We start from the raw sequence: 16,288 nt of genomic DNA, 5'->3' as shown, positions 1-16,288 counted from the left end.
CGATACAATGACTATCTTTGTTCAATGGTTAACCAAAAGCTGCTGCGAGAATGACCGGTTTACGCTCTTTGCCGAGATGAGTAAGGTATTGTGGTTCATTCTAGATTTGAAGCTTTCGTGACTGCAAGGATTCATACTCTTAGGTTTTACTTGATACAGCAATCGTGCTGTGACGGTTTCACCTGAAGACGGAAGCTTGTATTGCCTCCGAAACGTCGTGATTTTTATTTTACTTTTATTAATGTAATTTTTTACCCATTGTGGTTCATACCACAGTGGGCTAACCACTGTGCAACTGCTCTACCCGAAATTAAACAGGTAGAGTGGGAGAGAAAGAATGCAATGTTGATATTTATTGTGAGTATACTAAATGACTTTAACATACTGATTCCAACTCATCGGTTGTGCTGGAGCGTGAATTAACCTCCAGAATGTAAGTCAATGATGGGACCGCCTTTATTCTTAACGTAAATCCTTTGCTCGTAAAGAGGCTGATGAGTTGGGAGACCTCAGCTTGACTACGTCTCTACACAACCACTCATAAACACATTCAGCAGAAAATTTCAACATATCTACAAATATATGAAATTATTCATAATACAAGTGATCCCGAGGGCTTATTAAGCTTCATAAAAAAATTATAAAACACACTCCATGAGAAGAACATTATTTCATTAATTGTTGATGGATGGCAGGCTGACCCTGCCATACAAGTGACACCCATAAGCGTCCAGCCTGTAACTATTGGGAGCCCAAACCTGAACATTTAAACTGTTTCCCCCTAAATGTGTATGCCTATAAGCATAAACTCCTCAATATTTTCACCAGATTTCAGGTTTTGAGCCCATTAATGAAGTACAATTTACGTGACCAACTCACTCGCTCGCCCACGGCTCTCGTGTATCTAAATGTAGAAATAGTACATTTGTAATTCGCTCCATTCATACATAGGCCAACAAGGCTATCACGAAGGGCAATGTGTTTCATAGACGGTGTAGTCGGCCAGTAGGGGGCGATGTTAACCGTGTGATTGTAATACTAAAGTATGTAATCCGAGAGTCATCTGAAAATATGGCAAATTTTCACCGCGATGACATCACACCACGGCGCATGGCCTACTCTGTCTTTGGATAACAGCATCCTTCACGTGCACCGTCCAGTAAACAGCATGTGTATTGTTCGGTTAATACGGGACATCCATGAAAAAAAAGCTTTATAGCTCAGCATAAATCAATATTCTGATGCTAACACATCTGGGCGGCCACACGAATTAGATACGGATGCATCAATAAATCCATGCTGCGGGTAACCTTATCTTATAATACATTTATGTTGCGCCTTAACCAAAGGCGCTGTACAGTGAGCTAACTTTGGCACAGGATGGTTGGCGAGATGAAACGAGATGAGCGGATAGGATATATGCGTGTGTAAAACGAGGTGGTGGTGGTGGCGATGTGTGGAATAAACGAAGATGGAAATGAGACGAGGCGGAGTGGTGACGGGGTGACCGCGGCGAGCTGGGTGACTGAGAAGGCGGCGTTCGTACGAGCGGGGAGGAGAGCGAGGTAGTGCGAGAGGGTGATCGTTCGACGTGCAAGGACAGCTTATTCCAGTAACAAAGCAATCAACACGTTCGTTGGCATCGGCAGCCTTATCTGCGACAATCCCTTGGCCGCGGGTGTGAACGCCAACACGGGTGCAGGTGTGCATTCCACGGGAGGGGCGGGGAGGCATTGCTTGCGCCGTCCACGGCGACACGTGGGTCAAGACGTAACACGCGTGCGGTGCTGGACGCGCGTGTCGCAACGTGCCGGCCGACCATAGCCAAGGCACAAGGCACAAGGAGGTGCTGGACACAACCACCGTGGGTAGCCGGCGAGAGGGGCATTGTATTCGTGGCGATGCCGTCAACGGCTCTCGCTTGTGGCAGGCAAGACCCAAGTCTGCCCGTCCTCTACGAGGCGCGAATGAATTGGCCAACGGACAACCATCGGTATGCGGAGTAGTTCTTGCCAGGATGTAAGCGTGCTGATAAAATAACCTAAATTAATCAATTGCAGCCATATGCAAGCCAACATGTATTTATTTTTAGTGGCTTACTTTCCTATGCTTTGCACTCTGATAGCTTTTTGTATAATTTGTTTTAACTTTATGTATTTATGTAAGTATAGTGAACTTCTTTCGCACCGTACGTGGCTAACCATGCTCATCTGACCCATCCCGACTGGACATCTGTGGAAAAGAGCTTCATAGCTCATCGGATTTCTCCAGGATAAATAAAAATTCTGATTCACTGCCGAATGCCTCCCCCGTGCCGTATCAGGTTGTTTGACCATACTTCACCACGCTGGTCAGTGGGCACGAGTGCAGCCACGCCGATGCAAGATCACATTTCTGACACCCGTGCTGTTGGTACAAAATAAATGTCTGTCGGCATATTTCCGTGCCCGGCACACCGCACCCAGTATATCTCTCGCAATGGCTACGGGCGACCAGTCACGTGCCACCTCCAGTCTACGAGCGATCAGGAAAATGTTCCATGAGAAATTTGCTGTATTTGGCAGCGCTTGCTTTGAACGGCCGCTATTCCAGGAGGGGACCTTCCAAAAAAAAGTCAGCCTTTGACGTGCGCGGGGGGAGGGCGGTCACGTGAATACACTTCACGTCAACCCGGCCGTCCTTCCGAGCTTCTGTTTAGAAGGCACAATCAGTCAGACCGCGCTTTCTACACGCTAAATTTAGCTTTCACGTGTGCAAAAGGCACTTTGGGAGAGAGAAAAGAATTGCACGTGAAAATCAAGTGAAGACAATCAAAAACCACTACAATGCAGCTGCACTCTTAAAGGATGTTTTCAATATAATGGAAGGATACGTTTATAAATTGGACTGTATTGTGAATATTCAGCAGCATTGCTACATTACTTCCTACCGTGTACCGCACTTTCATAGCCAAGTTTAAATTAGTTAATGCAACAGACTTTCCATGAAAACGATCCTTCAAGATGCGGCGGCAATTGCTCCGTTTCCCCCTGTTAATCCACAACCACTGAACCGCAAATCGTGTTTTGGGCCAGCAAGCCCTGGACTTTCGAACAACACGGCCTGGACACTCTAAATACCGGCTGAACGATTCCATGAACGCAGCAGAAACTGCCCGCGACAGATGACCGGCCCAAGCAGCGCCACATTTTGGGATTTTGTAGCCGTATTCCTGGCCACAAATTCCCATTCTTTTTGGGCACTGCTCAAACAAATACAGGAAACTGTCTGTTTTTCCTGCCTGCGGACACCCCGCCTGTTCTCACGATGAAAGCATCCAAGGGTTACTGCTAAAACCTGAACTGCCAAGAGGCAAGCGAATGATGCCCGTGGGCACGGTATTGAGGCTTATGTTTTTGAGACCCGAGCAACAACAACAAGAAACCACTGGTATCTGCTGATGAGAAGAATGCACAAATCCCCTGAAAAACCTTGATAACCCACAACAGTGGTGGTTCGACATGGGTGGCCGATGAGGCCTGGCGCCACCACAAATAAAAAAAATATCAAGAAAAACCCGAAACAATACTTACTTGAATTTCGATTTAAAGCTTCTTTCGTGACTGCAGGGATTCATCTTTTTGGTTCTTTCGGTAAAGTCACGTAGAAGGGAAATAATAAAATAATAAAAATAAAACATAATAAAATTTCGATTTAAAGCTTTCGTGACTGCAGGGATTCATCTTTTTGGTTCTTTCGGTAAAGTCACGTAGAAGGGAAATAGTAAAATAATAAAAATAAAACATAATAAAATTTCGATTTAAAGCTTTCGTGACTGCAGGGATTCATCTTCTTGGTTCTTTCGGTAAAGTCACGTAGAAGGGAAATAATAAAATAATAAAAATAAAACATAATAAAATTTCGATTTAAAGCTTTCGTGACTGCAGGGATTCATCTTTTTGGTTCTTTCGGTAAAGTCACGTAGAAGGAAAATAATAAAATAATAAAAATAAAACATAATAAAATTTCGATTTAAAGCTTTCGTGACTGCAGGGATTCATCTTCTTGGTTCTTTCGGTAAAGTCACGTAGAAGGGAAATAATAAAATAATAAAAATAAAACATAATAAAATTTCGATTTAAAGCTTTGGTGACTGCAGGGATTCATCTTCTTGGTTCTTTCGGTAAAGTCACGTAGAAGGGAAATAATAAAATAATAAAAATAAAACATAATAAAATAATTCTCACGACGTTTCGGCCACAACGCAAGCAGCCGTCCTCAGGTGAAGAACAGGTCTGTCGGGAAAACAGCGTCTTCCAGTTGTGGCCGAAACGTCGAGAGAATTATTTTATGTTATATTTTTATTATTTTATTATTTCCCTTCTACGTGACTTTACCGAAAGAACCAAGAAGATGAATACTTACTTGCACATTTCAGTTGTAAAGTGCATATCAAGTGCCGTTTGAGACTAGATGAAGCACAATTTTTTAAAAAGGGCGACTGGTCATCACTGGAATTACTAGCCGGCTGTTGCTCCCCCCGCCAATGTACGAACAATTTATTAACCCACCCTCCTACAAGGTTCTATTTTATGAAGTAACCAGGCATGGCATCTTTGACACACTCGACAAACCCACTTTTGCTATTTTGTGGTGTATCTTCACCGCACCCTCGCACAGGTGTCTACACAATGAGCTTCATAATTCACTTAAATATCTCAACAAATCCCTACCTTCCAGACAACGGAGCGTTTGTGGGTTTATACGCATTTTTTTCAAGGGCGACCGACTCCCTCGTGTTCCCAGACAACCTCAAAAAAAGTACATCTCCAAAAAATAATAAACGTTATTTAAATGTGTTCGCCCATCCCATGGCCAATCTCAATGCTCCAGGGGAGATGACGAGATCGGTGGCTGCTTTTTGACAAGAACGGTGACATTAAGATTATATATTTGTTTTGTGATTAAAAAGAGGCTTTACCCTTTCTGGCGTAAATGCACGTGCTAAGATGTCGAAGCACCAAATAGACACCAACTATGAGACATCAAGTCTGCATTGACCACACGTACTTTGTGGTAAAACATGCCAACAAAATATGCTTTGGCATTGTATGCATTGTCCTTGAAACTGATTTGCCTACACCAGAAGATGGCTTTGTCTCGCCAGTGCTATAGACCAAAGGATGCCAAGTCAAACAGTACAAGGACGATGCAAATGCCAAAGCATTAATAGCTCGAGTTAAGCTGTTATATAAAACATAAATATAACCGCTTATATAGCAGATATAACTGCTGGTGATATAGCAGATATAATTAAAAGTTAACCGTACACACAAAACTTGGCCTGCGGTATCTATATACAAACAATAGCAGGAACAAAATAAATCAAGATTATCGGTAGGATTTTTTTTTGTTATCAAAGTAATGCATTCATGAACATCGTTCTTTTGGAAGATGTGAGCTTATTGCTGCATTGGTTAAATACGTCAAATTGTGATTTTACGACCGTTTGGACAGGAGCCAGGATCTTTGTTTTCACTAACAGCACGTCAGGAACCCACCCTGAATTGTTACATTTCCTGCCCCGCATTGTTTTGACCTTGGAACATTCGAATTTCTAAGAAGAACACAAGCTTCCACTCGCCGTGACAACAACACGGATCTACACCAGCCCTTATAAATACATTTCGGTGTTCTTTGCCTATTTAACATTTCACCAACTTTCATTCTGTGCTCTCCTGTTGCCTATTGTTGTTGGAATAGTCTAAAAATATCTTCTTGGTTCTTTCGGTAAAGTCACGCAGAAGGGAAATAAAAAAATAATAAAAATAAAACATAATCAAATAATTCTCACGACGTTTCAGCCACAACGCAAGCAGCCGTCCTCAGGTGAAGACCAGGTCTGTCGGGAGACAGCGTCTGACAGCGTCTGTCTCCCCAACAGACCTGGTCTTCACCTGAGGACGGCTGCTTGCATTGTGGCCGAAACGTCGTGAGAATCCCTGCAGTCACGAAAGCTTTAAATCTAAATTTAAAGTCTAAAAATAATCTTCTTATTTCGTATCGCTGAACAGAACGCACCATACAACGTACAGGCACAACTGACCATACAAGACATAACGATGCAAAGGCCCATCCGCGAATATGAAGGAGACATCACAGCGATACACACTCTGCTGCTCCTCACGTGGCTGTCTGGCTTGACCACCTGTAGTTGCCGCTCTGCGTCTACGTCTTAAAAATAATCAAGGAAATAAGTAACGGGAGGTTGGGGGGGGGGGGGCGGAACGGAACGGAGCGGAAGTTACCGTTGGCACGGGGCTGCGTGGGCAGCGCTGGGCGAGGCTCGGTGCCGGTGCCGGTGCCGGTGGGCGTCCGTGCTGGAGTCCTGCCGGGGCTTGCGGATTGCCGCGACGTCACGCTGCGCAGAGACGCCGACCCTGCACCGCGGGCGGCGGGGACGGCGGGGGGGGGGGGAGGAGAGGGGGAGACGGAGCGCCGGGTGAGACTCTTGAGAGCGACCGGCACCAAGGGGACGTCCCCGACGCAGAGGGACCCGTGAGCCACGAAATAAAATTCGCCTGCCCGCCGCGACGAGCCAAACGCGACAATAAAGCACAACGCGCGTGCATCACGATTCATTCCTGGATGGCCCCCACCGGGGTCTAATGAAGACCGTGTGAATGTATCCTCAGGAGGTGGTTGGATATTGTGAAAGTGAGAGCTCCGTAACTCGAAGGGGAGGAATATTATGGGATGTAATAGGTGGAACTGAGGTTGGTGGGAAGATTTGTAAATGGATCACCCCGTATATTTGGAGTTGAGATTGCTGGATCGCAAGAGCATGAGAGATCATGCCTTGGGATAACCTTCAGCTGATCATCCAGCAGTGGTTGAACATGGCTGATGATATACTGGGTATTAGGAATGTAACATCACACCCTACCTCCCCAATTATTTGATTCATTGGCAGGATTTGGGGTGATTAAAAAAATTGGTTCTGAGTTTTGTCCTGGGCCCGATGAAAGCTGCAGGTAAGCTCAATCCCTCTACATTCGGGCAAAAACAATTACATGAAACTCACAGCCCCGCGTGGGACAACATAAATTCATACATAACAAGTGAGCAAATTATTATGATGTGCAAATAATATTTTTAAAAAGCATTCGTTGGACCTACATACAATATGTACAGCTCTTTATTAAGCCACTGTTGGATATAGGCCTCCCCATGTTGTGCCGGTCTAGGCAGTTGCTTGACCATACTTCACCATGCTGGTTAGTGCAGATTAGTAAAGTGGAATGCAAGCCAAGGACTGTTTCCAATATCACTCCTCCCGCCGATCTGATATTAGCCATGAAATCCATGAGCCATTGCAGAAATCAGTTCGCACCTAAGGTCGCAACACTTTAGCGGTAGCGATTTATTTATACAGCTCACAAAGAGTGAATAAGTTAAGAGCCCACTCGTTTTTAATTATCACACAAGTTCACTTTTATCGGCCATGCAGAGAAATTCGAATTGGAAGCCACTAAAGCGATGCCACCTCATCTGAGCTCACGGACTAATGGCCAGGAACAGGAACCGAACTCAGGGTGGCCCGGGTCACAGTTCATTCATCACATTGACGATAATGACCTCCATTATAACAGAGTGCAAACAAAGTGCTAGGGCAGACTTCCCCTGTGGAGGCTGCAAGAGCTGCCCGGAATGCCCAGTGCATTACACGTGCTGCCATTCCTTAGCCGTGACTCCACACGCCGAAAATAAATATATACAGTAAAAGGCGCGTGTACTTTGCAGCGAGCCGCAGTCCGTCGCGCTGTTTATACCTGGGGCGCGTGATATTGCCAGCCGAGTGCCGCGCCGAGTGGCCATGGGTGTTCCGGAGCGCGGTGTTAGCGAGAAAGGGTCAACGTTTTCTTAGTCTTAACTCCGATTTAGCACAGTTGGCTACGTACGGCGCGAAAGAAATTCAACATTGTACACACTTGCACGTTGAACTTCTTTCGCACCGTATGCTATTTTAAACACGTAACTCCGATGCGCATTCGTGGCATTCTAACAGAACCGCTTAGAGATTAAGTGACGCGCTTAAACGTGAAGTTGTTACATGAAGCAGAAAGCCTTTCAACGTCTTGAAACGTGATGCTTGGATGTGCCGAAATTAATGGATTTAACGTGATTCGGTTGATCGAGAGTCGAATGGGAGTCGCAAATTGATATCAGAATTGATACTCTTACTGTACGGTGCATTGTAGCACCTCTAGCAGCTGCAGGGATTACGTCAACCGATTAAATATGTATGCAAATACAAAAAAAATCGATTCTCTCCCAACAAAGACATACACACGTGGTTCCACATGTGTCACGAATCGACGCCCCGTGACAGTCCCGATTCTCAACAAGCAAAGACGCAGTACTGTCAGCGACGATGCCAATTTATTAATGCAGCAGAAAGGAATTGGATTTTTATTTAATTTATTATATAATTTCCACATGTCCCAGTCTGCCCAAGCAATGTGTCAAAGGAGATTAAAATTTAATTTCCCCTCCCCTGTTTTCCAGATGGAGTGGCTCGTCACCATACACACAGCCAACTATCCCCTCAAGTGATTTTAGGTGTTAAGTGAATTCATTGCTTGCCACGCGCGTTTGCTGGGAAACGCACAATCATCCCGAGGAAATGCTTTGCTACGTTTCGCCATCAACTGCTAAAAGTACATCTTTAGCCAGGGTTTGTTTCCTTGCCCAAAGAGAACAAACTAATAGAGAAATGCGAAATTTATAAAGTATACACATGAGTGGCACACGTTGTCAACGTCGCTTAAACAACGGCAGGCGATGCTATAAAGGCGTTGTAAAATGGTAAAGGTGCAACCCTGCAATTGCTGGATCACGCCAACGCCGACGATAATAAGTCGGCTCTACAAAGCCTCCCCCCCTTAGCGGGTTTACATGTCTCTCTCCCCGTGGGCGCGTTTTCCCCTCCACATTTTAGAATCAACATGCGTTTAGATTATTTTGCTGCGATACATTTCCACGTGGAAAGCCACTTCGTTGAGCTATCATTTGTGGCCAGGTCGCTTCTGAAGAAGAGCTGCATAGCTCAGTGAGCTTTACCCGGTAAGATTTAAAAAAAATAGTTGAGTTTTATTCGTAGATGTTTAAGTGATTTGTTTACCTTTCCTAGACTTTTCACTCCGAACCGACCCCGATTGGGCATCTGTGAAAAAAAGTTTTATCGCTCATCGGATTCCTCCAGTATAAATACATATTCTGGTTCTGATTCTGTATTTGGCCGATGCTTCCACACTGGGCAGATGTCTTTGAATCGACAGGAGTCCCTACACACCGCGACCTGCCAATCAACAAGACTGTGGTCAACTCAATACTACTGGTGGGTGGACAGAGGTGGGGTGATTTAATAATCTTGCAAAGGTACCGTGCTGTAGAAGACAATAGTCAGTGCATATTTCTATGCCAGGGCAAACAAGCTTTGGCTAGGTATCCGATGTCTATTCTGTGAAAGCTCTCAAACAAAGTCGCGCTGAGCTTGCGGCTGGCTACGGCACGGACCTCCACTACGCCACTCGAGTGCTCAGCTTAAACAAGGCAGACTGAAGGCTCCGGCCAATAGTGAGGATTCAAGAAACACTCCTCTCCCCCTCCAATCCCACCCTCTTACAGAATTAACCACACGAGAGGTCAGATGAAGCTACAAAGCTTGTGCTTATTTTTGTGCACAATGGGGCATTTTATTTTCACCAAATCCTTCCTGTGAGCGTTTTTTTTCCCGTGCTTGCCGCAAGACAAAACGCCCTCCCCACACGGTGGCGGGACGAAGAAAGCGTCGACGACTGCCCTCACTTTCACGCCATCGTTAGCACGGTTGGCTACGAACAGTGCGAAAGAAGTTCAACATGCATGCATCATGCACTGCGTGGTTCTCACTGTGTGGCCTTTATGGACCATCGGGGAAAGTGGCACTGTTAGCAAGCACCTATTAAGGCCAGCACCGGCACATGAAGGAGTAGTGTGGCCAGCACTACACCTGGCCACCTTCCACACCCCACCCCCCACAACTGATGTTCATATACTGTACTCATTTTAGTCTAAGTCAACCTCGGGGAGCTGCTCAACTCGTTCAGGTTTCTCCATCCTGTGCACCGAGATCGCATCGAGAAAATATTCCCAAAATTGGTCAACGGGGCTCTCCAAAAAGGGCCGCAGATGAGAGGGCCACCTCCGCCGTGTCGGACGGCAAGCACCAGGTGCTAGGGATCAACCTCGCGGCATCCCGGCCCAACAGCTTTCTAGGCACGGCCACACTTTACCACACTGTAACGGCAATTCCTCAGGAATTACCGACATTCTTCGCCAGCTCGGGCTTGTTACTGCGGCAACAACGTTACAACAGGACACATCGCCAAGCCGTGCTTGTTGACTTACGTTAATGCGTGCGCGCACACACGTGCCCGCAAATCACTGCAGCTACGCGCCGCGCACTTTACTCTGCCGGCTGACGCCGCCTTAATGCGCAGCCACGACCTTTTAAGTGGTTATCCTCGTCGTCCAGAGTGAAATGCGCCGCGAGCGTTAATCGTCATCCGTGCAACGCGTAAAACAAAACAAAAAACGAAGCCTCCAAACGCATTAAAAAAAACGAGAAACGGTTAACACGACGCGTTGAAAAGCACAGTTCAATGGTGTTAAATCTCACGGCGAGGTTACGGTGAAGAAGGTGGAAGACACTTACAGGACGGGAAGGGGTAGGGGGCTCGACGGATGCAAAAGCTGACGAGCGAGGTGAGGAGCGAGAGTGCGGGCGCACCGACCACGGCAACAAAGAGGAGGGAAAGGTCGTGTGAGTACCAGAGTCCCCCGCAGCACAGTGACAGCACGGTCATGGCTAAGTCGAGAGAAGAAGGGAGAAACACAGGGCACGGGCCGACACTATAATAATAACAACAAAAAACGATTATCCTATCCCACGCGCGGCGAGCGCGGCTGACGAGGCAGCCTGCCCGCTGCCGTCTGTGCGTGTGCAGCGGACGCTCCTCGGCGGCACGTTCGATATCGGCGTCCCGGATCGCGGTCCAGAATGCGGGACCGATCTTCGAATCTCAGCGGCTCCGTTCCCTAACGTGCCGCGCACGTCCATCGGAAAAAAAGGCCGATCCGAAGTCAGCCGGCCTGCAGAAAAACTTCCAGCCTTTGCTGCGAGTCAGCGGGTCGGCGATTTTTTCCGCGCGAAGGTTTCCAAAGCTGCGCTCACGTTCTTCTCGCTTTGCTTGCTTGCTTGCTTTTTTTACTTTACTTTACGGAGTCACACCGAAGGGCAAAAACGCGTTCAATATTCCGAGCTGAAATTCTTGCGTTTGACCTCCCGCTGCCGAGAACGATTAGGCATAAAAAGAGGAGAGAGAAGCCACATGCGCTGGAGCGCTCTGAAAAAAAGCCGCCGCACGCGAAAGGCAGGCAACCACAGCAGCAGCAGCAGCAACGCGACCCCGCTTCCCGCTAATAATTCACGTGCCGCATGCCGCCCGCGCCAACCCGGCCGTCCAATTGAAAGCGGCGTGCATACGTTGTCACTTCGATTTTCCACGCTGTACTATAAAAGGTGTGCGCGTGACATGCGACGCGCAACAGGGGCGAGCGATCGGGTGGGAAGGGGGGGAGCCTACCGAGACAGCTGGATGCCCCAAAATAAGAACCCAGAGGTTACATAAATACTGCGCGCGCATTTGCTGGACAATGCTTCCGTGAAATATTTTAGCAGCATGCGGAACGCCCGAACGCTGTAAACGGAGACGGCACAGTGCGCGCATTCGAATCTCTGCGTTTGTCCGTCAGACGCGTTTGTAAATCACTGTCCCGACAGTGGCACTTCCCCATCTAGCCTTGCTGGCCATGAACTTATGATCTTGCTGAAAGGCTGGCATGCTATCAAAGTTACAAATTATTGTCGTCGTAACAGGAGAGGTAAACTGATCATTTATGTTATATATACAATGAAAATGGGGTGGCGGGGGGGGGAGTGGTGGTACAGCGGTTAGCGCACTGCACTATGAGCCCTGCAACTTGAGTTAAATTCCTGACCATGGCAAACGTTAGTGGCGAGTGATACCCACACCAGTCCTGGGCTTCCCCGCCCATTCACCAATCCACACTTTGCAGCGCAGTCAAGTATGGTCAAGCTACTCCCATAACTGAAATGGAATAAGGGAGGCATTCATCCAGCAGCGGATTGACAAAGGGCTGTAGCATATTATTACAAACTACAACTAAAATAGCCAACAAACCAGTGGGCCAGCACTGTAAGTTGTTTTGATTCCCATTTTAAATCTTGCGCAATCATAGCGAGCCAGCGTTAGCGATGACAACAACGTTCGCCAGAGACCAGCATCGACACACTCGCTGGGCCAATGCCTGGCCGATGCACAGAGGGAGCGCACACTTGTTATGCTGACATGCTCCCCGAGGCCTGTTCGTGTTAAACAGTGAACTCATGGCGGGTAGCCGCAAACGTTTGCACAAACGCACGCTTTGCAATTCCGAGTGACTCCGTGTTCCTCCAACGCAACCGCGCACTGACTGTCCTACCCAAAACAGCGAGGTGCCCTGCCGTCACCGCAAAGGCCGCGGCGTCACAAATGCTAAGGCGTAAGCGCTGCTCGCCGCAAAGACGCGCTGCCGAAAGATGATTGTGATGAGTAGATAAGTTTGGTGCGCATCTGGGCTGATTGCTCATGACCGAATCACCTGGAATGCGCCCAATTCCACCGAGATGTTGCAAGATAAAAGGCATTGTGGCCTGCGTGGTACTAGGATTTGCGACCATTGCACAAAAATGTGCTGTAATAAGCTGCGCAGCTACACAGTGGGCAGAATCCACCGTTGTCCTATACAATGGTCCCTGCCTCAACCAAACCACACTGACCGACGTGGTGCAGTATGGTCATATAAACACCGATTATCCGCATGGCGTGGGAAAGCAACGCAGATGTGGGAAGACCATCATCCAGCTGTGGATTGACAGAGGGCAGAACATGTACACTTAGCTGATTAATGTTGATTGACACGGCTGGCCTAAGTGAGCTCAGTGCCTCAAATAATGACCATGAACCAATGTAAAAATAAAGGCACGGCAAATACAATTTACGCAATTACATCAGATGTACAAATACAAGTGCCAGCGCCCCCCCACCCCGCCCCGCCCCCATCCGAAGACCCGCGAGCCAGATGAATGCCAGAACACGTGACAATGTCTGGCCGTGCGTGCGACCCGTGCCAAGCCAACGCTGTAAAAATAGCCTCACATTTTCCCAGGGCAGGGCGGCACGGCAACGTTACACAGCCACGATGGTGTCTTGTGGCGCACGTGGTGCCCGTTCGAGACCTTCAGCCTCACCTCCCTGTCGACGGTGTACGCGGCGGAGGGTCAAAGGTCGCACGCGAGCTACCTGACGAACAGCCTCGCTTCCTCGCCTTCAGGCTTTCTGATTAACAGCAACTTGTCCACCTTCAAGAAAAACTATACCAAAAGACTAAAGTATTTTTAATTTTACCAGGTAAGATCAGCTGAGTTATACAGCTCTTTTTCAGAAGCGACCTGGCCACAAATGATAGCCCAACGAAGTAGCTTATCACGTGGACATTTATAGCAGTAAAAAAATGCATGTTGATTCGAAAATGAGGAGGGGAAAAAACCGGAGGACCTGGAGAAAAATCCACGTGACCACGGGGAGAGAGACACGCAAACTCCAAATATACAGGCGTCAGAGTGGGGATCGAACCCACGGCCTCCTGTATAACAGGCAAGGTAGATAACAATTCGTATTCAATCGATTTGCTCACGGAAGTGCTGGCGAAAGGTCCTGCAGTAGAAGGAGCTCTGTAGACCACCCTCCCACCCCCCCTCTAAGAAAGTACTTGTGCCATTCTTCCTTGCTGGCCGGATGTGTACCCACACTTTCTCGCACCGCACACGACCTGTCGATCGACAGCAGACGTACCCACACTTATATTGCTCGGTGGACAGAGGCAGGGGGATTTAATTGCCACTCCAGGAGATGGAATATTAACTGGTGACCTCTGGACTGCCAGTTCAGCGTGCTGGCCTTTGGCAGCAACCCCCATTTAGGATACGCACTTTCAAATAAATGAAAGGATAATTATTAGCTCTGGTTAATGCTAAGATTTAACAAGGACACTATGTCCAGGTGTGCGGCCTACAGAGGGCTTTGCTGTGCAAAACGTGCGATATTTTACAACGCCAGCGGAAGTCTCTGCTGCGTTAAAATCGGCATTTTCGTTGCGTGCACATCAAGACTCGCGCTCCGAGGATTACCGAGGCAGTGTCAATCCCAGAGACACCACGAAGCAAAGCAGAGCAAGAGTATAAACGTTCTAATGTTGAGATTACGCTGGATAAAACGAGACATGCTTGCGTGACTCTGGCAGCACAAGTGCTGTCCCATCTGAACTCATTTCGGGGAACACACAACAGCGGGGCATCTCCAGACCCCAGTGACAAGAAGCTCCAGTGTCACAAATCTGCCGGGGCCAAACAATGCCACGATTGTGCCATTACGATCCCCCTATCCGTTTTGTGCCACAAAACAACGCCCATTGTACCGCGGCGGCGGCCAGCAGAGGGCATCGGCAGGCACCGTTGGCCGCCTGCCTTATGAACATGCCCCAACTGCAGAAGAGCCTTGGCCAAATTATGCGGCGGAACATTTCCCCCCACACCACACCGCCGCCCCTCTCCCCCCACAATCATCGGCCGAGTGAGTTGCAAATCCCCCGGAAGACTTTCTCGTTCCAAGCGCAGAAAGTTGGCGGCCGCCGCGTTTTCCTCTTTCCCTCAGTCCTGACCCAAGGATTGAAAACCACGATCACTGCCGAGCGAGCCCCTTGGGTTGCTACGTGGCAAGGGCACCTCGTGCCCAAAATCTAAATCACCAAAATGACCTACAAGGTTCATAGTGCAATGCCCTATGAACCGGTAGAACTGATTTCGATTACCGGCCATGGCTAATAACACATCGGTGGTGAGTGAAACCGATTAGGGCCCCCTTCCACTCCCCCCTCCCCCCTCTCCCCCCACTAAGCCACCCCTTCACCAACCCGCACCAACAAACATTGCAAGGTATGGTCAAACAACCCTCAATAACAACAGATGTGGAGAGGCCTTCATCCAGCAGGGCATTAATAACGAGCTGTACAATTCTTATTCTTATTCACGAAGAGGTACGTTTGCACAGCAGTAAGATTACCGTGCTCTGCAAAGAACCACTTACAAAGAGGACACTGGGCCCTATTCCCAAGCTGATGAATGTTCCATCAATCGTTGGCAAAAAAAACGTACCAACGTCTCCATCTCCTAAAGTGGAGTGAATCGCAAGGGCGATGTTTCCGCCGTCTAATCAAGATTTGAATCTGGCCCAAAACTCAAAAGTAATTCACTTACCTTGAACATAATTTACCAGTAAATAGGACCTCGTGGGAATATGCTTAATGCATCTCTGTGCCGTAAGAGCAGTGATATCAGTAAATAATATATTATTTTTATTTCGTGATATCAGTGACTTCAGTGCCGGCAGCAACAGTGCACTGATTCAAGCACCGCACAACGCGGTTGATCTGGATTCGATTCCCAGCCATTGTTAACATCGGCGGTGATATCTGAACCAGCCCTGGGTCATCCATAGCTCGACACAGCCTTGTGTGAGTGCCCGGTGCAATGTGTAACGATCAGCACTGGGAAGACAAACTCAATGAGGCGTGGTGCTGGCCACACTGCAACTTTCTTGTACCACGCCGACCTTAATAGGTGCACTTACCCCAACAGTCTGTGGAGGCTCTACGGTGGGGGGGAATCGAAATGCACGTGAGAGGAAGCGAGTAAGGGGTAGGTGTTGGGACAGCGAGGGGTTAGTAGAATCTCACCGACAAACTGCGGCAAGGTTATGCGTGCCCGGATGTCCCAGACTCGCCTGGCAGGTTGGACAGACGCTTCGCAAGCACATGCAGAGAATAGACAGCACAGGCGTTAGCGGTGCACAGCAACACAGCAGGCAAGGGGAGGGGGGGTTCGCAGGTGTTAGTGCGTTGCAAATGAGCGCCGGGAAAAGATAACAGCGCCGTTCGTAAAACACACGCTCAATATTGTTTCGCGTGTTTTTTTCTATCAAAAAAATGGTCCGATGACTGCGACCGAATCGTCCGAAACAAGCACTCTTCTCATCGGATATTGGAAGCCGAGTAGAGTGCAGCCTGCTCATGGCCAGTGACAATC

At 48.0% G+C, this 16,288-nt stretch overlaps 1 protein-coding gene across 6 annotated transcripts in view; it reads right to left on the bottom strand.

Annotated features, from left to right (window-relative positions):
• The window catches only part of LOC144936223 (uncharacterized), an 80,491-nt gene that overhangs the window by 26,468 nt on the left and 37,735 nt on the right, over positions 1-16,288 (bottom strand). For 4 of the 6 annotated variants that reach the window (XM_078863223.1, XM_078863221.1, XM_078863225.1 and 1 more), the window contains exons 5-6: positions 15,940-16,005; positions 6,288-6,419 (exon numbers count right to left, since the gene is read on the bottom strand). In XM_078863223.1, coding sequence (XP_078719349.1) covers positions 6,288-6,419; positions 15,940-16,005 — 198 coding nt within the window. The remainder of the gene's footprint in view (positions 1-6,287; positions 6,420-15,939; positions 16,006-16,288) is intronic. The other 2 variants (XM_078863224.1, XM_078863226.1) reach the window with 1 other exon arrangement.

Source organism: Lampetra fluviatilis, chromosome 15 (genome assembly GCF_964198595.1).
Source record: "Lampetra fluviatilis chromosome 15, kcLamFluv1.1, whole genome shotgun sequence".
Lineage (NCBI taxonomy): Eukaryota > Metazoa > Chordata > Hyperoartia > Petromyzontiformes > Petromyzontidae > Lampetra > Lampetra fluviatilis.
This window is presented reverse-complemented; position numbering and strand designations above follow the sequence as displayed.